The 23292-nt window shown below is 40.1% G+C and overlaps 1 protein-coding gene across 1 annotated transcript; it reads left to right on the top strand.

Moving 5' to 3' along the window:
- The first annotated feature begins 15978 nt into the window (after positions 1 to 15978).
- LOC145865994 (uncharacterized) lies at positions 15979 to 22889 on the top strand. The gene is made up of 3 exons (XM_082970879.1): positions 15979 to 16541; positions 19623 to 19928; positions 22852 to 22889. Exons 1-3 carry the CDS (start codon positions 16193 to 16195, stop codon positions 22887 to 22889), a joined length of 693 nt encoding a protein of 230 aa, XP_082827005.1. The 5' UTR covers positions 15979 to 16192.
- The last annotated feature ends 403 nt before the right edge of the window (positions 22890 to 23292 follow it).

The following is a 23292-nucleotide window of genomic DNA, read 5'->3' as shown; positions in this document are numbered from 1 at the left end:
TTACTTTGGTCCCAGCTCTCTGCAGGTCATTCAATAGGTCCCCCCGTGTGGTTCTGGGATTTTTGCTCACCGTTCTTGTGATCATTTTGACCCCACGGAGTGAGATCTTGCGTGGAGCCCCAGATCGAGGGAGATTATCAGTGGTCTTGTATGTCTTCCATTTCCTAATAATTGCTCCCACAGTTGATTTCTTCAAACCAAGCTGCTTACCTATTGCAGATTCAGTCTTCCCAGCCTGGTGCAGGTCTACAATTTGGTTTCTGGTGTCCTTTGACAGCTCTTTGGTCTTGGCCATAGTGGAGTTTGGAGTGTGACTGTTTGAGGTTGTGGACAGGTGTCTTTTATACTGATAACAAGTTCAAACAGGTGCCATTAAGCTCTCTGGGCTAGGGGGGACGAATGCGTCCCACCTACGCAACAGCCAGTCTAATCCAGTAGCGCAATTTTCAAATACCTTAAAAATCCTATTACTTCAATTTCTCAAACATATGACTATTTTACAGCTATTTAAAGACAAGACTCTCGTTAATCTAACCACACTGTCTGATTTCAAAAAGGCTTTACAACGAAAACAAAACATTAGATTATGTCAGCAGAGTACCAAGCCAGAAATAATCAGACACCCATTTTTCAAGCTAGCATATAATGTCACAAAAACCCAGAAGACAGCTAAATGCAGCACTAACCTTTGAGGATCTTCATCAGATGACAACTCTAGGACATTATGTTATACAATACATGCATGTTTTGTTCAATCAAGTTCATATTTATATCAAAAACCAGCTTTTTACATTAGCATGTGACGTTCAGAACTAGCATAACCCCCGCAAACTTCCGGCGAATCACTAACAATTTACTAAATTACTCACGATAAACGTTCACAAAAAGCATAACAATTATTTTAAGAATTATAGATACAGAACTCCTCTATGCACTCGATATGTCCGATTTTAAAATAGCTTTTTGGTGAAAGCACATTTTGCAATATTCTAAGTACATAGCCCAGCCATCACGGGCTAGCTATTTAGACACCCGGCAAGTTTAGCACTCACCAATATCAGATTTAATATTACAAAAGTTTGATTACCTTTTGTTGTCTTCATCAGAATGCACTCCCAGGACTGCTACTTCAATAACAAATGTTGGTTTGGTCCAAAATAATCCATCGTTATATCCGAATAGCGGCGTTTTGTTCGTGCGTTCCAGAAGCTGTCCGAAATGGTAAATCAGGGTCGCGCGCATGGCGCAATTCGTGACAAAAAAAATCTAAATATTCCATTACCGTACTTCGAAGCATGTCAACCTCTGTTTAAAATCCATTTTTATGCCATTTTTCTCGTAAAAAAGCGATAATATTCCGACCGGGAATGTCCATTTAGCTAAACAGAGGAAAGAAAACAAGGCTTTCGGTCGACGCGGGCACGAGCCTGAGTCTCACAGTACTGTAACCAGCCACTACCCAAACGCGCTACTTTGTTTCAGCCAGAGCCTGCAAAGCCACGATTCAGCGTTTTGCCGCCTTCTGAGAGCCTATGGCAGCCGTAGGAAGTGTCACGGGACAGCTAAGATCCTCACTCTTCAATAAACAGAGACAAGAAGAACGACACCTTGTCAGACAGGCCACTTCCTGCATGAAATCTTCTCAGGTTTTTGCCTGCCATATGAGTTCTGTTATACTCAAAGACACCATTCAAACAGTTTTAGAAGCTTTAGGGTGTTTTCTATCCAAAGCCAATAATTATATGCATATTCTAGTTACTGGGCAGGAGTAGTAACCAGATTAAATCGGGTACGTTTTTTATCCAGCCGTGTCAATACTGCCCCCTATCCATAAAAGGTTAAAGAAGAGGAGGGGCATTTGTAAGGGGTATGACATATGGTATGACCAAATGTCAGGTATAAAATGCTGTGTACATTGTATGATATTCAGAGCTCTCGTAAATAAACATTCTGACCAATTGTAGGCTGGCTCTCCGTCTGCTTCATTCAACCAGAATCTTACACCCTCTGGGATGGCAGACTGAGTAGTTTAATTGAAGTTCAGTTTATGAACACTGGGAACAGAATTCCCATGACAGAAGGTAGAAACTAGGGCCTGTAGGACCTGCCTTGTTGATAGTGTTGTTAAGAAGGTAGAGCAGGGCTTTATTATGGACAGACTTCTCCCCATCTTAGCTACTGTCGTATCAATATGTTTTGACCATGGCAGTTTACAATCCAGGGTTACTCCAAGCAGTTTAGTCTCCTCAACTTGCTCAATTTCCACATTATTCATTACAAGATGAACAGGTGAGCAGTACGCGTCTATGAAATGAGAGCATGAACAGTGTGAGGACCGTTAAAACGTCTTAGGGCTAGAGGGCAGTTTTCGGAAGTTCGGAGAGTCTGGCGAGCCCAAAGTAAAATGCCTGTTACTCAGGCCCAGAAGCTATGCATAGAATTGGTAGATTTGGAAAGAAAACACTCTGACGTTTCCAAAATTATTAAAATAATGTCTGTGAGTATAACAGAACAGATATGGCAGGCGAAAACCCGAAGAATATCCGACCAAAAAATAAATAAATAAAATCACAGGCTCATATTTTGTAAAGCTATTGAAAACTCCTATGTCCGTCACCCAGATTGCAATTCATAATAGCTTCCACTAGATGTCAACAGTATTTATTCAAGGTTTTGAGGCTTCAATTTTGAAAAATAAATAAATATTTACACTTTCAGTGAGCTGACTGCTTGGGTCACATCAGTGTTTTTGCGCGCAATGGAGAGGGTGCGCACTTGCGAATTTGGCATTCCTATTGAACACAGTACTTTCCGTATGAAATATTATAGTTTATTTACATTTTAGACAACCTGAGGATGATATAGACCCATTATTTGACTTGTTTGGACTAAATTTACTGGTAGCTTTTAGAACTTCTTTGTCTGCATGTTGAAGGAGTGGATTTCTGAAGTCATGGCGCCTGCTAAACAGACTATTTTGGGATATAAAGAAGGACTTTATCGAACAAAACGACCATTCATTGTGTAGCTGGGACGCTTGGGATTGCAAACAGAGGAAGATCTTCAAAGGTAAGGGATTTATTTTATCGCTATTTGGGATTCTGTGACTCCTCTGCTTGTTTGGAAAATATGTTGTTGTGGGGTGCTGTCCTCAGATAATCGAATGCTATGCTTTCACCGTAAAGCCTTTTTGAAATCTGACAACGCAGTTCGATTGCCAAGATTCTAAGCTTTTAAATGATGTATGACACTTGTAATTTCATGAATGTTTAACCTCTTAGGGCTAGGGGGCAGTATTTACACCGCCGGATAAAAAACGTACTCGATTTAATCTGGTTACTACTCCTACCCAGTAACTAGAATATGCATATACTTATTAGATATGGATAGAAAACACCCTAAAGTTTCTAAAACTGTTTGAATGGTGTCTGTGAGTATAACAGAACTCATATGGCAGGCAAAAACCTGAGAGATTCCTTTACAGGAAGTGGCCTGTCTGACCATTTATTGGCTCTCTTTGACATCTCTTTCCAAAACAAAGGATCTCTGCGGTAACGTGACACTTCCCACGGCTCCAATAGGCTCTCAGAGCCCGGGAAAAAGCTGAATGTCGTCATTCCAGCCCCAGGCTGAAACACATTATCGCCTTTGTCAAGTGGCCGATCAAGGGACAGTGGGCTTAGGCGCGTGCACTGGTCGCCCCCGTCTTTCTTTTTTTTCCTCTATTTACCGAAACGCAGATTCCCGGTCGGAATATTATCGCTTTTTTACGAGATAAATTGCATAAAAATTGATTTTAAACAGCGTACCCGAGTTAATCTGATTATTACTCCTGCCCAGTAACTAGAATATGCATATACTTATTACATATGGATAGAAAATACCCTAAAGTTTCTAAAACTGTTTGAATGGTGTCTGTGAGTATAACAGAACTCATTTGGCAGGCAAAAATCTGAGACGGTTTCATGCATGAAGTGGCCTGTCTGACAAGGTATCGTTCTTCTTGTCTCTGTTTATTGAAGAGTGAGGATCTTAGCTGTCCCGTGACACTTCCTACGGCTGCCATAGGCTCTCAGAAGGCGGCAAAACGCAGAATCGTGGCTTTGCAGGCTCTGGCTGAAAAAAAGTAGCGCGTTTGGGTAGTGGCTGGTTACAGTACTGTGAGACTCAGGCTCGTGCCCGCATGACCGAAAGGTTTGTTTTCATTCCTCTGTTTAGCTAAATGGACATTCCCGGTCGGAATATTATCGCTTTTTTACGAGAAAAATGGCATAAAAATGGATTTTAAACAGCGGTTGACATGCTTCGAAGTACGGTAATGGAATATTTAGATTTTTTTTGTCACGAATTGCGCCATGCGCACAACCCTGATTTACCATTTCAGATAGTGTCTGGGACGCACTAACAAAACGCCGCTATTCGGATATAACGATGGATTATTTTGGACCAAACCAACATTTGTTATTGAAGTAGCAGTCCTGGGAGTGCATTCTGACGAAGACAACAAAAGGTAATCAAACTTTTATAATAGTAAATATGATTATGGTGAGTGATAAACTTGCCGGGTGTCTAAATAGCTAGCCCGTGATGCCTGGGCTATGTACTTAGAATATTGCAAAATGTGCTTTCACCAAAAAGCTATTTTAATAAAATCGGACATATCGAGTGCATAGAGGAGGTCTGTATCTATAATTCTTAAAATAATTGTTATGCTTTTTGTGAACGTTTATCGTGAGTAATTTAGTAAAATGTTAGCGAATTTACCGGAAGTTTGCAGGGGGTATGCTAGTTCTGAACGTCACATGCTAATGTAAAAAGCTGGTTTTTGATATAAATATGAACTTGATTGAACAAAACATTCATGTATTGTATAACATAATGTCCTAGGGTTGTCATCTGATGAAGATCATCAAAGGTTGGTGCTGCATTTAGCTGTCTTCTGGGTTTTTGTGACATTATATGCTAGCTTGAAAAATGGGTGTCTGATTATTTCTGGCTTGGTACTCTGCTTACATAATCTAATGTTTTGCTTTCGTTGTAAAGCCTTTTTGAAATCAGACAGTGTGGTTAGATTAACGAGAGTCTTGTCTTTAAATAGCTGTAAAATAGTCATATGTTTGAGAAATTGAAGTAATAGGATTTTTAAGGTTTTGAAAATCGCGCCACAGGCTTCAAGTGGCTGTTACGTAGGTGGGACGAATTCGTCCCGCCTAGCCCAGAGAGGTTAAAATGTAATATTGTCATTCTAAGATTTATAGATGAATATCTCTTGAAAGCACCTGTCGTACCAGATTTAAAAATAACTTTACTGGGTAATCACACTTAGCGCCACAGCAGTTTCGAAATATTCCTTTTTTTTCACATTTAGGTTCGTTCAAACATGTCAAACGTTGTATAACATAAATCTTCAGGGCCTGTTTCAACAAGAGAGCCAATAAGATTCGAGGGGGATGATTTCATCGTGTTTCAAAACGTTTCCAAAGGTGGGGGTAGACAGGGCCGCCGGCGTCATAATGGTGATGGCCCTCCCCCTGTGACCAATTTCCAACGCGTCTCATTCACTGAGTTTCGACAGTAGAAGGCTCAAAACACTTTGTAAAGACTGGCGACATCTTGTGGAAGCAATAGGAAGTGCTCAATAAACGATATCGCACGGTGTGAATAATAGGCGACGACGTGAAGTTGAGTCCACAATTCAGAATGCCACTTCATGTTTCAATCGGTCTCGGGGTTTTGACTGCCATATGAGTTCTGTTATACTCACAGACACCATTCAAACAGTTTTAGAAACTTTAGGGTGTTTTCTATCCACATGTATTAATTATATGCATATCCTAGCTTCTGAGTCTGATTAGTAGGCCGTTGAAAATGGGCACGAATTTTTTCCAAAATGCGCTGTGGCGCCCCCTATCCTAGGGTAACATCAAGAGGTTAAGTATATAGGATATATTCTAAGCCAACAGGACAGGGATATATGACATCTGTGGTGATCATGAAGAGTATGGAGATACATTTAACTCTGGCATTCTATATGGTTTACCTGATCAGCTAAAATGTAATCTATTATTTAAAGAGATAGATCCTAGTAAACCAACTACCCTAATCGTGTCCACCCAGTAAGTTGGGACCACTTCTTCCCATTTAATATACTTATCTATTATAAAAAATTTTTTTAAGTAGTTCGTTTTCCAATAGGCCACAAAGTGTTTCCGAACCTGCTCTACTATCCCCCCTGTTGACACATGGCTCTGCCCATGTGTCAATCTTGCCGCATCTCTAAACAATGACTTAAGTAGTATTGGTAACTTATCATGATACCAAATACCGTCCTTATATAAATTGCTCCTAACTTCTCCCATTTCGAAATCCCTTTCACTGGTGCTCTAGACTGACAATTTTAATATAGCTTTGTCTATTTTTACTTCCTCTTTTAAGAACTGCTGTGTCGACGGCTGCGGTTTAAGACCTGCCTTTTTCGTTTCCGCATCTGCTTTTCTGTTGTTGTTACTGACACTATCTGTCCCTCTAATGTGGGCCTCACATTTACAAATAGCTAACTTTTCTGGCAAAAGTACAGCATCTAATAGATTCAAAATCAACTGAGCGTGTGTAATAGGTTTCCCAGGAGTGGTTACCATTCCCCTGCTTCTCCATTGGGCTGCAAATATGTGTACTGTGTTAAATGCATAGGCACTGTCTTTGTAAATAGTAATACGTTTTCCTGTCCCTAACTGACACGCACGGGTAAGTGCTACTATTTCTGCTTATTGTGCTGAATAGTTTCTCGGTAACGGCTCTGCTTCCAAGACCTCTGTGTCTGTAACTATAGCATATCCTGTCGCATTAGTGCCATCATGGTTTTTTCTTGATGATCGATCTACAAACATAGTCAGTTCCCCATCAGGTAAAGCTAGATAAGTCAAATCGGGTCTTGGTACGACAACTTTCTCAGTTTCTGTTACACAATCATGTGGGCTGCCATCTGTTGCAATATCCTATTGTCAAATTAGGCATGTTCAAAAGAATTATCATACAAGACAAATGTCTAGCTGGTGACCTGTAAGCCATCTTATGTTCTAACAACAGTATGGATACGGCATGAGGAACTTTTAAAGTCAAATCATGATAGAGCACAACAGATGCCGAGTCCTCAACTGCCTGAGCTGCTGCCACCACAGACTGCAAACATAGTGGCATGGCTTGGGCTACTTCATCTAATCGGGAGGAATAATAAGCATTAGGCCTATTTCTCTCCCCCCCCCCCCGTGTCTCTGGGTTAGTACTGACGTCATGAATCCTTCCCTACAGTCTACTGTCTGTGTAAAAGGACAATCATATCTGGGAAACGCTAGGACAGAGCTAGTTGTCAATAACTTCTTTATCGTTACAAACTGGTTCTCAACCTCATCTGTCCACTTGATCTTATCTTTTGCTGCCATAGCTTTACCATATATCAACTCACTAAGCTTCCCTGTATGTAATGCAAAGTGGGGTATCTACGCACGACAATAGTTAATCATTCCAAGAAAACTCATCTGTTTCTTATTGAGTGGTTTAGGTGCTTCTAGAATGGCTGTCTTTCTGGTGGAATTAAGTGTTCTCCCTTCCTGTCTTATTGTGTGTCCCAAATAAATGACCTGTTCCTGCCAGAGCTGTAACTTCCTCTTATTAACTTTATGACCTTGTTCTGCTAAGAACACTAACAGAGCTAGAGTGTTCGCTTTACAGCCCCCCTGGGAGGGATTCGCCACCAATATGTCATCTTCATATATTCAAATGTGGCTCTCCTCTGGAGGGTCAAATCTTCCTAAATTACTCCTAATTACTTTTTAAAAAATCATATAATACCCTTTTATATATCCATTCCCTCCCTTAAAAGGTAAAGCCAAACCAACCTTGGCTATCAGGATATACTACTTATACTAAAATAAAAATACATTAACCTGTTAGGGCTAGGGGGCAGCATTTGCACGTCTGCATAAAAAAATGTACCCGATTTAATCTGGTTACTAATCCTACCCAGTAACTAGAATATGCATATACTTATTATATATGGATAGAAAACTCTAAAGTTTCTAAAACTGTTTGAATGGTGTCTGTGAGTATAACAGAACTCATTTGGCAGGCAAAACCCTGAGACATTTTCTGACAGGAAGTGGATACCTGATGTGTTGTATTGACTTTAAACCTATCCCATTGAAAAACACAGGGGCTGAGGAATATTTTGGCACTTCCTATTGCTTCCACTAGATGTCACCAGCCTTTACAAAGTGTTTTGAGTCTTCTGGAGGGAGATCTGACCGAACAAGAGCCATGGAACGATGATGTCCCATTAGACACCTGGCGCGCGAGTTCATGTTGGGTACCCTCGTTCCAATACGTTATAAAAGAGTATGCATTCGTCCACCTTGAATATTATTCATGTTCTGGTTAAAAAAGGCCCTAATGATTTATGCTATACAACGTTTGACATGTTTGAACGAACGGAAATATATTTTTTCCCCTCGTTCATGACGAGAAGTCCGGCTGGCTTAGATCATGTGCTAACAAGACGGAGATTTTTGGACATAAATGATGAGCTTTTTTGAACAAAACTACATTCGTTATGGACCTGTGATACCTGGAAGTGACATCTGATGAAGAGAATCAAAGGTAATGGATTATTTACATAGTATTTTCGATTTTAGATCTCCCCAACATGACGTCTAGTCTGTATCGCAACGCGTATTTTTCTGGGCGCAGTGCTCAGATTATTGCAAAGTGTGATTTCCCAGTAAGGTTATTTTTAAATCTGGCAAGTTGATTGCGTTCAAGAGATGTAAATCTATAATTCTTTAAATGACAATATAATATTTTACCAATGTTTTCTAATTTTAATTATTTAATTTGTGACGCTGACTTGACTGCCGGTTATTGGAGGGAAACGATTTCCTCAACATCAATGCCATAGTAAAACGCTGTTTTTGGATATAAATATGAACTTGATAGAACTAAAAATGCATGCATTGTCTAACATAATGTCCTAGGAGTGTCATCTGATGGAGATTGTAAAAGGTTAGTGCATCATTTTAGCTGGTTTTATGGTTTTGGTGACCCTGTCTTTGACTTGACAAAACATTACACACAACTCTTGTAAATGTACTGTCCTAACATACTCTAAATTTATGCTTTCGCCGTAAAACCTTTTTGAAATCGTAAAACGTGGTTAGATTAAGGAGATGTTTATCTTTCAAATGGTGTAAAATAGTTGTATTTTTGAAAAATTTGAATTTTGACATTTATTTGGATTCAAATTTGCCGCTCTTGAAATGCACCTGCTGTTGATGGAGTGCACCACGGGTGGCACGCTAGCGTCCCACCTAGCCCATAGAGGTTAACCAAAATCTGGTACACATAAAGATCCAGGTATTACACTCTAAATCACCTCTTATAGTAGCCGAGTAGATATAACATCCTCCAGTCATTACTCGGCGCTGCTTTCTTTACCAAAAACATTGGAGAATTGCACTATGCTTCATCTCCTTCTCTGATTACTCCCCCTTCTACCCATTCCTCAAATATGGGAGTAATCCCTTTTATTACCTCGGGCTTCATTAAATTTTACTTCTGGTATGGTCTATGATTAGATTTCGGCAATACCTGTATTGGAATTACCCCTTTAATTAATCCTACATCTGCTGGACCTTGTGACCATAAGTGCTCAGGGACTATTTGTAATTCTAATTCCTGTTCTTCTGTTAACAGGTAACTTCTGTTAACAGGTATGCCTCTCCTCAGTTATACCCTCCTCGGATTATACCCTGATGAAGACAGCTTGGCTGTCGAAACGTTGCATCTGAGCTCCTAGGGTGTGCGGCTCTCCCTTATTTTCATGCCTCTCCTCAGTACCTCCCACATTCACTCAAATGTACCACAGGAACACTATTAGCTCTCCAATATAGCTTCCTACGATATCTATCGGTTGATGGACTATGCTGATCTCCACTCATCATGTCTGCCCAGTCTGTGATTCTCTTTCCCTTAAATATCCACTGACATGTCCTCCCACCCTTCTGAAGGTTCTTTCGCAAGAGAGACATGGGGGCCACACCTTTCCCTGAACAGTCTTTGTGTCTGATGCTGTGGCTCTACTTCCCCTGCTGCATGTGTACTGTCATAGTGGAACCACTTTAGCCCTATAATTCTCTCTGTGGTTTTAAGTAATGCCTCCTCATAGACTGGATTGGGGCCTGGGTGTCTATTATACCAGAGAGGGCAGTGTAAGTCATCGGGGGGCATCTTAGTGAGGCCTGGTACTGCATCATCCGCAAGTTCCATCAAGGTTTTAGGATTATCCGTTACTCCCCCCCTTAACAGATCTTGACTCTACCAATAGCACGGTTCCCTGCAAACTACCATGTTGTCTTGAACAATGTGTGCCATCATTCCCCATTCAATGGGAGTGACAGCTACATTTAATTTGGTCATTACATCACGTCCCAGCAGGTTCACAGTTTGGATATCAAGACAGGGACGGTTGCCTCCCCTCCAGACTGCTCATGTTTTAAATTGATTGGTGAGGACAACCTTTCCATGAATTGATGTCCATGAAGCTGAGCGAACTATAATCTTTTCCCCATATATTCTTACTCCCTCAGGTTTATCAGCAGCACAGATCGCTGTACGGCATGCTCCTCTGTCACAAAGAAATTGTATTTTCTTTCCCATTACCGTCAATATCAACTGTGGTTTCTGTTCCTGTTGTAATGCCAAATCAATGGTTGCCAATTCAAACACTTCACAATTTGGTTCTGTTACCCCCTCGTCTAGTTCACTCAGATCTTCCCCCTCCTCTGAATCTAGTCATGCCTCATCCTCTTTTTCCTCCTTCCCTGAATCGGGCTGTGGGCGCCTATTGTTCTTCTCTCCCTTCCCACCCCGATTGTCACGCCTGCCTTTCCCCTTATGTCTGCAGATACGGTGATTGTGTCCTACTTGGTTACAGTATTTGCAGGGTGTTTTACAGTCCCTGGTGAAATGTCCTGTTTTATCACAATTAAAACACCGCTTCTCTCCGTCTCTGTCATCGTGTTTCCCTGTTTTTCCCCTCCTGTCTACAGAGTCTCTGCTCCTCCCCGCTAGTTCCCCTAGGGTTGCTACCAGGTACTCTGCTCTTTTCTGTTCTTTTTTCATTCTGTCGTTTTTCCCATCCTGCTCATAGTGAACGGCATATCTCTTTACCTCTGCCAGAGTTGCTGTTCCCTACCCTACTAGAGTCTTTTTTATGGTACGACTTATCTCTGGGCGCATTCCACTGAGGGAAGCTATTTTCAGTTGTTGGTGATATGCTGTATCGTTCCCCTGGGCTACTGGTGGCTCTATTAACCCACTGTTGGCATTGAAAACATATTTCAGCCTCTCTAGGTACTGACTTATGGTCTCACTGTCTCCCTGCTTACATTCGTGGACCTTGGAAAAATCGGCATGTCGGTGATAGTGTTCCCTCAGATTATTACACAGCTGTGCTATTTTGTCGGCATATGGCCCATCTGCTGCCCAGGGCAATACCACCAAATCATTATGTCCAGGTACCCACTGTCCCCGGACTGCTGCCCAGTCCTTCCCCACCAGCTGTCTTACTGCTCTCTCAATCTCCCCTGTGTCTAGCTTAAAGCTGGCTGCTAGACCTTCCAGATCTCTTCTGAACCCTTCTATACCTGTCTTAGGATGCACTACACCCTCTACGGCTCGGACCACATCTCTCTGTGTCCATGCCCTGTATACATCCAGAGTGGCCAGTGCCCCATCATCCCCAGCCCGTGGGTTTGGCAATGCTATCATAGGGTACTGGCCACTCTCCCCATCCTCCTCTATCCATTCTGAATCTCCCTGGCTTCTGACTCTGATTATGGGGATCCAGTCTACTGAGGGCCTTAGGTCTTCCACACTTATGTCCTAGTCCCCGTCTATCTTTTTCCCATTCTTGGGTTAATTTTCTGAACTCTCTATCCTCACTCTTTCTCCTTACTGGCTCAGTACTCTCCTCTCTCAACTTCAGTAGTTCCTCTCTCTCCTTTCGCTGTTCTTCCAGCAGCCTTCTCAGGGCTTTGACTGTCCTGTCCTCTTCACTATCTTCATGTCTATGTTTGACCATTAAGTTCGTACTTCTTTCTCCATTTTGGGCCAAAATAAATGTTCCTTTTATCCTTGGATTCCATATACCTCTCATCCCCGGTTAATTCCGGGACCTCCTTTGAGGATTTACCACCCATGTTATTCAATTACCTTCCTTGTTATTATGCTTATTCTCACAATCTATGTGTGTGCTTTTACTGTTTTTATACTTAAATCTTACAATCTATATATTTTAACTTGTCCCAGACAACTTCCCATATACTTTTACTAGTCCCAGATGACTTCCCATATACCCCTAATAGTCCCAGACTATTTCCCATATATTTTGAATAGTCCCAGACTACTTTCCATATATTTTTAATAGTCCCAGACTACTTCCCATATTCCTCTAATAGTCCCAGACTATTTCCCATATACCCCTAATAGTCCCAGACTACTTTCCATATATTTTGAATAGTCCCAGACTACTTTCCATATATTTTTAATAGTCCCAGACTACTTCCCATATTCCTCTAATAGTCCCAGACTATTTCCCATATATTTTTACTAGTCCCAGACTACTTCCCATATTCCTCTAATAGTCCCAGACTATTTCCCATATATTTTGAATAGTCCCAGACTATTTCCCATATATTTTTACTAGTCCCAGACTACTTCCCATATTCCTCTAATAGTCCCAGACTACTTTCCATATATTTTTACTAGTCCCAGACTACTTCCCATATTCCTCTAATAGTCCCAGACTATTTTGATACGGGGTAGTTTCTTTTGGTAATGGCCTCAACTACCTTGAGACATTGCGGACCCAATTTTGTTCAATACTCAGCCCCCCGTTTTATATTTATCTAGATACTTTGTTACTTTTGAACTTTCTCTATATAAACTTTTTTTTAAACGGTATACTGAATATGAATCCTCCTGGACTTTAGTAATTATCACCTTACCTACACAAGATTTATACCGATGTATACGTCTAATGCAAGTTTAGATCCTACCCCCAAAATCCATGAATAAAGACTACTGACCTTATTCTTGCAGCTAAAAATTAAATGTAGGTTGGATCTTGTCACCATGTCACGCTTGTCGTTGGAAATGGAGGACCAAAACGCAGCAGGTATGTGTATGCTCATCTTGTTTTTTTAATAAATACAAAATGAACACCAAAATAACAAAGAACGAACGATCAACAAAAACAGTCTGGTAAGGCACAAGGCTAAACACAGAATAATCACCCACAAATCACACACACAAACACACCCTCATATATGGGACTCTCAATCAAAGGCAGATAGACAACACCTGCCTTCAACTGAGAGTCCCAACCCCAATTAACCAAACATAGAAACACACACACCAGACTAACCATAGAATACAAACACATAGACCATCAACCAAAAACCCGGAAATACTAAATCAAACACCCTTTACACAAACACACCACCCCGAACCACATAAAACAAATACCCTCTGCCACGTCCTGACCAAACTACAAAAACAATTAACCTTATACTGGCCAGGACGTGACACACCACCTCTGTCGTGTACCAGTTCACCACTGGCCTGAAATAAACCCTCAATTCAGAGGTCAGGTCTTTGTCTTACGGATCCTGGATCCACCCGTGCACGGTTTCCAGCAGTTCCTTGGGACGACAGAGGCAGGTATTGAGATCCGGCTCGAAGGACCAAGTTGTCACGAGAATTTTCATCCCAATGTTATTAACTCAAAACTCACTATATGCTTTGACCAATTCCCCGGGGGTTGTAAGGCCCCGGTTAATAGAAGAATTCGACAAAGTCCCCGAAGTCAGCAAAAGGTTAGTTCTTTATTGAGAGAGCTCTTAATATCATACAATGTACACAGCCTTTTATACCTAACATTTGGTCATAACATATGTCATACTCCTTACAAATGCCCCTCCTCTTCTTTAACCTGTCTGGGCTAGGAGGCAGTATTTTCACGGCCGGATAAAAAACGTACCCGATTTAAACTGGTTACTACTCTTTTCCAGTATATTCGGATATAAAACACTCCAAAGTTTGTAAAATTGTTTGAATGGTGTCTGTGAGTATAACAGAACTCATATGGCAGGCCAAAACCTGAGAAGATTCCATACAGGAAGTGCCCTGTCTGGCCCATTCTTCTGCTTCTGTGGCATCTCTATTGAAAATACAGCATCTCTGCTGTAACGTGACAATTTCTAAGGTTCCCATAGGCTCTCTGAAGGAGAATGAGTTATGAATTAACAGGTATAAATTATGGGTTATGAATTAACAGGTATAAATGATGGGTTTTGAATTAACACATCCCATGCGAGCCCAGGCATTTCAATACATTCAGGATTTCTTACGGTCCATGTGCAATGTATATGGTTATCTCTGTCTCTCTCTCCATCTTTTCTTTAACAAGCAGCCATGTTGTTGTCATTCCACTAGGGACCTGTTTTCAGCATTTTAAGTCTGCAGTCAATAACCGGTGCACTGGAATTATCCCTTTACACATGTACTGTACTGGAATTATCCCTCTACAGTTAGGAGCACTCCCTTTAAGAGTGTGCTCCTAATCTCAGCTCGTTACCTGTATAAAAGACACCTGGGAGCCAGAAATCTTTCTGATTGAGAGGGGGTCAAATACTTATTTCCCTCACTAAAATGCAAAAAATTTTATAACATTTTTGACATGCATTTTTCTGGATTTTTTTGTTGTTATTCTGTCTCTCACTGCTCAAATAAACCTACTATTAAAATTATAGACTGATTATTTCTTTGTAAGTGGGCAAATGTACAAAATCAGCAGGGGATCAAATACTTTTTCCCCCCACTGTACATCTACATGATGTATTGTTACACCATGTAGGAGCAGTATAGTCCTAGTCTGTTCATTATATACATCTACATGATGTATTGTTACACCATGTAGGAGCAGTATAGACCTAGTCTGTTCATTATATACATCTACATGATGTATTGTTACACCATGTAGGAGCAGTATAGACCTAGTCTGTTCATTATATACATCTACATGATGTATTGTTACACCAAAAAAAAGGGAAATTATATTATTTTATACTAATACAATTGCTCAGAGAAAGAGATTTAGTTTAACATGTAATTCTCAAAAGGCAGGGGTCTGAATTATTGCTACCCATGTTTTCAATACTCCAGCACCCTCCCCTTGGGAGAATAACGACACTGAAATGTTTAATGAGATTAGAGAACACATTGGGTGGTATCTTAGACCATTCCTCCATATAGAATCTCTCCATGTCCTTGATTTATTTAGTCTGTCTTATGGACTGCCCTGTTCAATTCAAACCACAGGTTTTCAATGGAGTTCAAGTCCGAAGACTGAGTTGGCCATAGAACATTTTTGATTTTGTACCCAATTTACAGTTTCTTTGTTTTGCTGGAAGACCCACTTATGGCCAAGTTTCAGCCTCCTAGCAGAGAGGTAACCAGGTTTTGGGCAAAAATATCCTGGTAGTGGTTAAAGTTGATTTATTTTATACATTTTTGCTCATCTTTATCAAGGGTATTAATAACTAGGTGCTTATTTTGATATCTTGTTTTTTGACTGAGTCAGAAATACAGATGTGGAGTAGATGTAGAGTTTGTTTTAAATTCTCATAAAAAACTGAACTAATCAAACAACACTTGTTGCTCTTTATACGTGTTGATATAATATTCATATTTAATAGAGAGGAAAAAAAAACGTTTCCCTAAACTGCTTTATAATATTATAATTCAATGAAGAATAAAAATAGTTTTCCCTCCTCAACTGCGTTTCCTCCCTCCAGACAGCAGATGGCGATATGTGTCTTTCAGGCGATGTTTCTAGTGTGACGTAAAATCTAGTGGACGGAACGCTTCTTCAACAACCGCAGCCACCTCGGTAGCTCGCTAGCCGACAAAGTCGGAACATTCAAGTTCTTTAGACAATTTCGTGGTTTATTTGCCACTCTGATTTAAACATACTTATGTGGAAACAACTAGCTACCCCATTTAATTTAATATTTACGCTGTAAGTCAACTATCTGGCTGGTTAAGTTAGCATTAGCCTAGCTAGCTAACATCCCCGACCATGCGCTCACTAAGCTACGCTCCTCCTGCTAAAGAGGAGGTCTGTTGGACGGAGAAAGAAGCTCTGGGGCTGAACATTGTCGTGAAAGAGGAGAAGGAAGAGGAGGATGTCACAGTAAAACAAGAAGTAGAGGGTGAGGCTGTTACCGTGAAAGAAGAAGAGAAAGACGTTTCAGTGAAAGAAGAGGAAGACGCGTTCAGAGTGAAAGAGGAGGAGGATGTTACAGTAAAAGAAGAAGAGGAAGAGGAGGATGCAGTTTTTGGAGTGGAGGATGAAGAGGGGGAAATTACTGTCACATTAGAGGACGAAGAAGAGAAGACTGGAGAACTGATTAACACCAGTAAATACAGTGAGTACTATCTAATAAAACAGGGACATTGATCTGATTAACACCAGTAAATACAGTGAGTACTATCTTATAAAACAGGGACATTGATCTGATTAACACCAGTAAATACAGTGAGTACTATCTTATAAAACAGGGACATTGATCTGATTAACACCAGTAAATACAGTGTGTACTATCTTATAAAACAGGGACATTGATCTGATTAACACCAGTAAATACAGTGAGTACTATCTTATAAAACAGGGACATTGATCTGATTAACACCAGTAAATACAGTGAGTACTATCTAATAAAACAGGGACATTGATCTGATTAACACCAGTAAATACAGTGAGTACTATCTAATAAAACAGGGACATTGATCTGATTAACACCAGTAAATACAGTGAGTAATATCTAATAAAACAGGGACATTGATCTGATTAACACCAGTAAATACAGTGAGTACTATCTAATAAAACAGGGGCACAAACTCTGCAGTTGTTGAACTAATGTGTGATTTTTAAAAGGACATTCTACACTTGAATATGTTTTTGTACTGTCGGAATTGTCCATGAAGTCCTACAGTGATTTAAAAAAAAAAACTTTTCCTGTTGAAAAGTGATATATAAATATCGTAAAGTATAAACACACTAAAAGGAAACAAATAAATGTTTTGAGCAAAATAGTGTTTTTTTAACAACTGCAAACTAGAAGGAGTGAGTGATGTCATAGTAAGGCCTTCAAGGAGTTGGCTTGATGGGAAGTCGTGATGTCATCCAATAGGAGACTGATCTTCATGTGAATATTCATTATTCTTTTGAAAATCCTTCCTGTTCTGTCAAGTTGGTTGTTGATCATTGCTAGAAAGCCGTTTTCAAGTCTTGCCATAGACTTTCAAGACGATTTAAGTCCAAACTGTAACTAGGCCACTCAGGAACATTCAATGTCATCTTGGTAAGCTCCTCCAGTGTAGATTTGGCCTTGTGGTTTAGGTTATTGTCCTGTTAGGACAGTTTTTTGTATTCAGATCTCTGAAATGCTCTCTACCTACTTAACATTTAGTGTCTCCTTATGTTACGCTGGAAAAACAGTTTTCATGGGCACAGAAATCCTAAATCATTTCAGAGTTTGCTAAATCCAATGGTTCTAACCGAGTCACCTTAACTTTATTGACAACACCCAAATGGATACTGTCATTAACGTCGTTCTTCAATAATTACACATAATTCTTAATACTGTAGCTGGTTAGTTACAGTCACATGTTCAACTATCAGCTGATCCAGGAAATCATTTTCTGAATGACAGTCACATGACAAACATCACGACATGCAACAACAACCAAAGTGCTTCTTCATTCATTACTCTGGTAAAGACAGTTATGCCGTGCTCCACGTTGGATCCAACATCCCTAACAAATTGATGTTTATAATGTGTTATTGTCTGCTTGATTTACAGTGGGGTCTCGTTAGTCTGTCTGGACACAGAGATACTTAGCTCATAATGTGTAGAGAACTGTTCCATGATGGATAGGCTATTGTACAACACACAGAGCTATTTTCCTTTATTCAGGACATTTAGAATGACAACACATTACAGAGTAGCCTAGTGGGATTATTCACAAAATTATCTGGTGATCAGGTTATGAAATGTCATGACAAAGACATGTTAGTTTCCATGTTTCACCTGAAATATTAAATGATTTATAGTCCTACGTCTATGTTGTTGTTAGATAAAGTTATGGGTCCTACAGTAGGTCCATGTTGTTGTTAGATAAAGTTATGGGTCCTACAGTAGGTCTATGTTATTGTTAGGTGAAGTTATGGGTCCTACAGTAGGTCTATGTTATTGTTAGGTGAAGTTATGGGCCAATTTGTTAAACACTTAGTGTACAAACCCTCATTGTCAGGCTGATGGAAAAGCCAAAGAGCATTTTACTGGTTGAAGTGTTTTTTAAGTATAAAGCAGTTGATTTGCGACAATAACACAAACATATTAAGCAGGAGGTTCAAACAAGCCCTACAATTATAATCTAAAAGTAATGTGAAATGCACTCATAATCAACCTGTAAATGGAGGCTATTTTTGCTGTCAGCCTATGAGAACTCCCCTGAGTTTTCCCCCACGGTGGTGAATTAGTGAATAGACACAGAGCTTAATGTGAGTTTCCTTGAGTAGCACTCCTGATCTTGTCCTGATAGTGCGCTGTAATATTCAGAATATATTGTGAAAAACGATAATCTTCGCTCACCATTTTTGCTCCAGGCAGATATACTACATCCATAACTAGTGGTTTCCTCATTACCAGATATACTACATCCATAACTAGTGGTTTCCTCATTACCAGATATACTACATCCATAACTAGTGGTTTCCTCATTACCAGATATACTACATCCATAACTAGTGGTTTCCTCATTACCAGATATACTACATCCATAACTAGTGGTTTCCTCATTACCAGATATACTACATCCATAACCAGTGGTTTCCTCATTACCAGATATACTACATCCATAACTAGTGGTTTCCTCATTAGCAGATATACTACATCCATAACTAGTGGTTTCCTCATTACCAGATATACTACATCCATAACTAGCGGTTTCCTCATTACCAGATATACTACATCCATAACTAGTGGTTTCCTCATTACCAGATATACTACATCCATAACTAGCGGTTTCCTCATTACCATATATACTACATCCATAACTAGTGGTTTCCTCATTACCAGATATACTACATCCATAACCAGTGGTTTCCTCATTAGCAGGGAGGTGTTTCTGCAATCAAATTGTGTGCGCATTGCCCTCGTGCTGCAATTTTAGCAAACACAGAAAGGGGCCTATATTGGAGACCAAAAGTCGTCTTGCACACTGCTTAGAGTTTCAACAACATTAATAACTTATTTCTAGTTACTACTAATGTGAAAACAAGACAAAATATGATTGTTGCTAAGTTGACTGTCTTAATGGTCAAATAATTTAACAGATGTCAATTGTTGTCCAACATCATGGCTCCGCTGTTGGCATCACCTTTTACAGTGGATTACCGCTGTTGTGGGCCTTTAACCATCTGTCTGACTTTGTTGTTCACACAGGAGAGAGGCGGGACAGTCGTGGATCCTCTGAGGAACCTCAACAACCTCATGATGCTGAAGAGGCAGAGAAGAGTCTCTCCAGATCAGAACTCCTCAAGAAACACCAGCAGAGACCCACAGGGAAGAGAACTCACTGCTGCTCTGACTGTGGGAAGAGATTCACCTCATCAGGCATTAAAATTCATCAGAGAACACACACAGGAGAGAAATCTTATAGCTGTACTGAATGTGGGAAGAGTTTTGTTCAATCTGGCCAGCTGACATCGCACCAGAGAATACACACAGGAGAGAAATCTTATGGCTGTGGTCAATGTGGGAAGAGTTTTGTTCAATCTGACATCGCACCAGAGAACACACACAGGAGAGAAATCTTATAGCTGTACTCAATGTGGGAAGAGTTTTGTTCAATCTACAGATCTGAGAGTGCACCAGATAAGACACACAGGAGAGAAACCTTATAGCTGTACTCAATGTGGGAAGAGTTTTGTTCAATCTGGCCAGCTGACATTACACCAGAGAACACACACAGGAGAGAAACCTTATAGCTGTGGTCAATGTGGGAAGAGTTTTACTCAGTCAGTTGGCCTGAAATCACACAAGAGAACACACACAGGAGAGAAATCTTATAGCTGTGATCAGTGTGACAAGAGATACTTTGATAAAACCTCTCTGATCAAACATCAGAAAATACATGGAGTTATTTCATGATATCAATGAAATAATGTCACAATGTAGAATGTTTTAACATTGTAGTAGGAGTATTTTAATGATGTCACAATGTAGAACCCTAAACGTTTGTCCCCTGTTCTATTGATTTCAACATGATATGGATATTAACCTCAGGGGGAAAATCCAGGCTCTGAATTGGAAGAGTTACTATTTATGAGATTTAACAAAAAGTGACTAACACAAAAAGAGTTGTGTTACACTTACCACGTTGGTGACCCACTGGAATCAAAATGCAACACTTCAAAATGTAGCGAGCTGTTTTCTACAAATTGTCCTCTAACCAGGGATGTACACATTATTCTCAGATTCCATGTGGTTTTTCAGCTGTTAGTTTAACAGGATGTGCAACCTCATCTCCCTCCTCTCACCCAAATGATTTCAACATGATATCGATGAGTTATGACAAATAAGTGTTGTGTTCCTTTGTTTAGTGACCCCTACATTTAAATGCATCACTCCCAAATGTAGCTGACTGTCTTCTGCAGGTTGTCCTCTAATCAGTGAGGTAGAATATATCTCCATTTCTATGTGTTTTGTTTAGTTGTGTTAGTTTCAACAGCACGTACAACCTGATTTCCCCCCTAATCGATATCAGTGATTTATTGCTACTTGTCAAAACAACAGCGTTTCTGGTGCTTGTGCAGTTTATAAGGTGTTTGTTTAAACAAATACAAGTAATATGATTATTGTGGCAGATGTTTGTGTGTAAATACCACATGTTATGTTTAGGTTTTCAATTTATCCCAAACTGTTTCTGCATATTAGTTATTGATTTGGACACGTTAAAACTGTGACATTGGGGATATCCCACCTAGCACAATGTCATTGAAAAGCTGTTGTACTAGAGCATGACATTGGGGACTGGGCCCCGATCCAATATAGGAGATGAGTTTTGTTTGGGCTCCTTCCAAGGGGACGAGAGTTCTAGAAGCTAGTGAGTTTTCCCCCCAAAATGTATTATTTAGAGATGTTTTTTCTTGTTTATAATTGTTGACAGCCAGTAGACACCATGTTTATATTGGTGAAGGTGAAGCATTGTAGTTGATTATAATGTGAAATGGAAGTTGTTTTCTGTTGGTGGTGAGCAAACTTGTCCAACAAAAATATAGGATATATTTGTTGTCTTAAGGGGGAAGGTGTTACAGGCTTTGGTTTTTCCATTTATGTTTTGAGGTTGGACTTTAGCACGTCTAGCTCGTTAGCACGTCTAGCTCGTTAGCACGTATAGCTCGTTAGCACGTAGGACGCACTGATTGGTGTCACCTCGTTAGTCAGTATGTGTTACACCTGTGCTGGCTTGTCCATCTCGTTAGTGGGAAGGTGTTTCACCTGAGCTGGTCCAGGTTCTATTTAAGAGTGTCTGGCCCAGTGCTCCAGTTGTCTTGATACATGTGGAGAGTCAACACCTTTAGTTGCTCCACCTTTTTGGTTTACTTCCTGTCTTTAAGTTTGGTGTGGGTTTTTCTTTTGTTTTCCTCTTCTTGGGCAGATTTAGTGGGTCTCATGGTGGGTGTCTTTTAGGTCCCAGTTGTTGTTACTAGTCAACTTTCAGTGGACACCCCCATAGTGTCTTTCAGAGCCCCTCCTAAAAAACAAGTTATATTTTGGGTTGGATGTTGCATCATATTGTTGATATTTTAATCAATGGCATTTCCTTACAATGCTCATTAGTCTTTCAGTTGTTATTGTTTTTTATCCTCATATTTGTGTACTAAATATTTCTGATTATTTTCATAGTTTTTTCCTGTGAAGCCATTGTGTTGCATCCATGTCTGACATGTGCTGTATAAATAAAGCTTGATTTGATTTGAACACATTGTAAAACAAATTAACCCAATGACTGACCAATCAACAGACTCTTGGTCCACCTTAGTATGAAAAACTGTATCAATCCCACTTTTCCAGCCTGCTGAAGGCGTGGTGGAGCGGTAAACACCACCCCCGGCTCTACCAGGGGCTTGAGGTGGTCTCCCACAGCTCTGCTTATGTCATGTTCTGTGGCCTTGCTGTTCCATTTATTGACTGTCCCTGCAACACAGAAACACATTTAGTCATATTATATAAAACACTCAATGTAATGGATATGGAGCATCTATGGCCTCAGTTACACCTGGCACCTAAATGTGACTTCTGTCATCTGATCACTCCAAGCTGCATTAGGTTCAGATCTACCAGGATGGGCCTTTGACAAAGTCTGGACATAGTCAGGCCACTGAATATGCATAAGCAATGTAAAAAGATGGGGTGAATGAGGGGAAAAGTATATTTGACACAAATGACCTTCATAATAACAAAGAACAAATGTGTGTCTGAGGGGAAATTAACTTTCATACAGCCAAAAGGGGTGAGAAATTACACCAATATCAGTGGACAATTTGCACTAATGTTAATAAACATAGATGATGGAACATATTCCCTTTTGCTGACGTGATGAACCGCTAAGGGGACATAAATATTTACCATCTAAACCATGTGTGACCTCTCACCTCTCTGGCTGTAGAAGTGGTCTTCCTAACCAGTTCCTCAACAGCTCTCTGACTGAGCTCCACCCTCACTGGGTCTTCAGAGGAGAGGAAGGCTGAGGAGGGATGGAAGGATGAATGGATCAGTCAGTCAATAAAGTTTAGAGCTGCTGTCTATGCTGTCTGACAAAATCACTATTTTAGTAGTTTATTAAAGTAAATAAGGCTTTATGACTGCTGAATACCAACTATCAATCACTTAGATCATGTATTTTCAGGTAGAGATACATCCTTGGGACGTCCCTAGCCCATTGAAGTTGACATTTAAAATGGTTAAGGTAGGGGTTAAGGTTAGGGTTTAGGGTAGGGATGTCCCAAGGATCCCAGATAGCATTGACCATTGTGCATTCTTCTCTCTTTTACATAGCAGGTGATGGGTTCTGAACTTGAAAATATGAAATATCCTTATTCATGTCAAT

The sequence above is a fragment of the Salmo salar genome, unplaced genomic scaffold, assembly GCF_965601325.2.
Source record: "Salmo salar unplaced genomic scaffold, fSalSal1 ptg000117l, whole genome shotgun sequence".
Lineage (NCBI taxonomy): Eukaryota > Metazoa > Chordata > Actinopteri > Salmoniformes > Salmonidae > Salmo > Salmo salar.
This window is presented reverse-complemented; position numbering and strand designations above follow the sequence as displayed.

Excerpts from the sequence above, each read along its gene's own strand:
- LOC145865994 (XM_082970879.1), top strand. The coding sequence starts at position 16,193 with ATGCGCTCACTAAGCTACGCTCCTCCTGCTAAAGAGGAGGTCTGTTGG. Across the intron at positions 16,542-19,622 it reads GATTAACACCAGTAAATACA|GAGAGAGGCGGGACAGTCGT; the intron begins GTGAGTACTATC and ends TTGTTCACACAG. Across the intron at positions 19,929-22,851 it reads AGAGAAATCTTATGGCTGTG|AAGTGGTCTTCCTAACCAGT; the intron begins GTCAATGTGGGA and ends CTCTGGCTGTAG.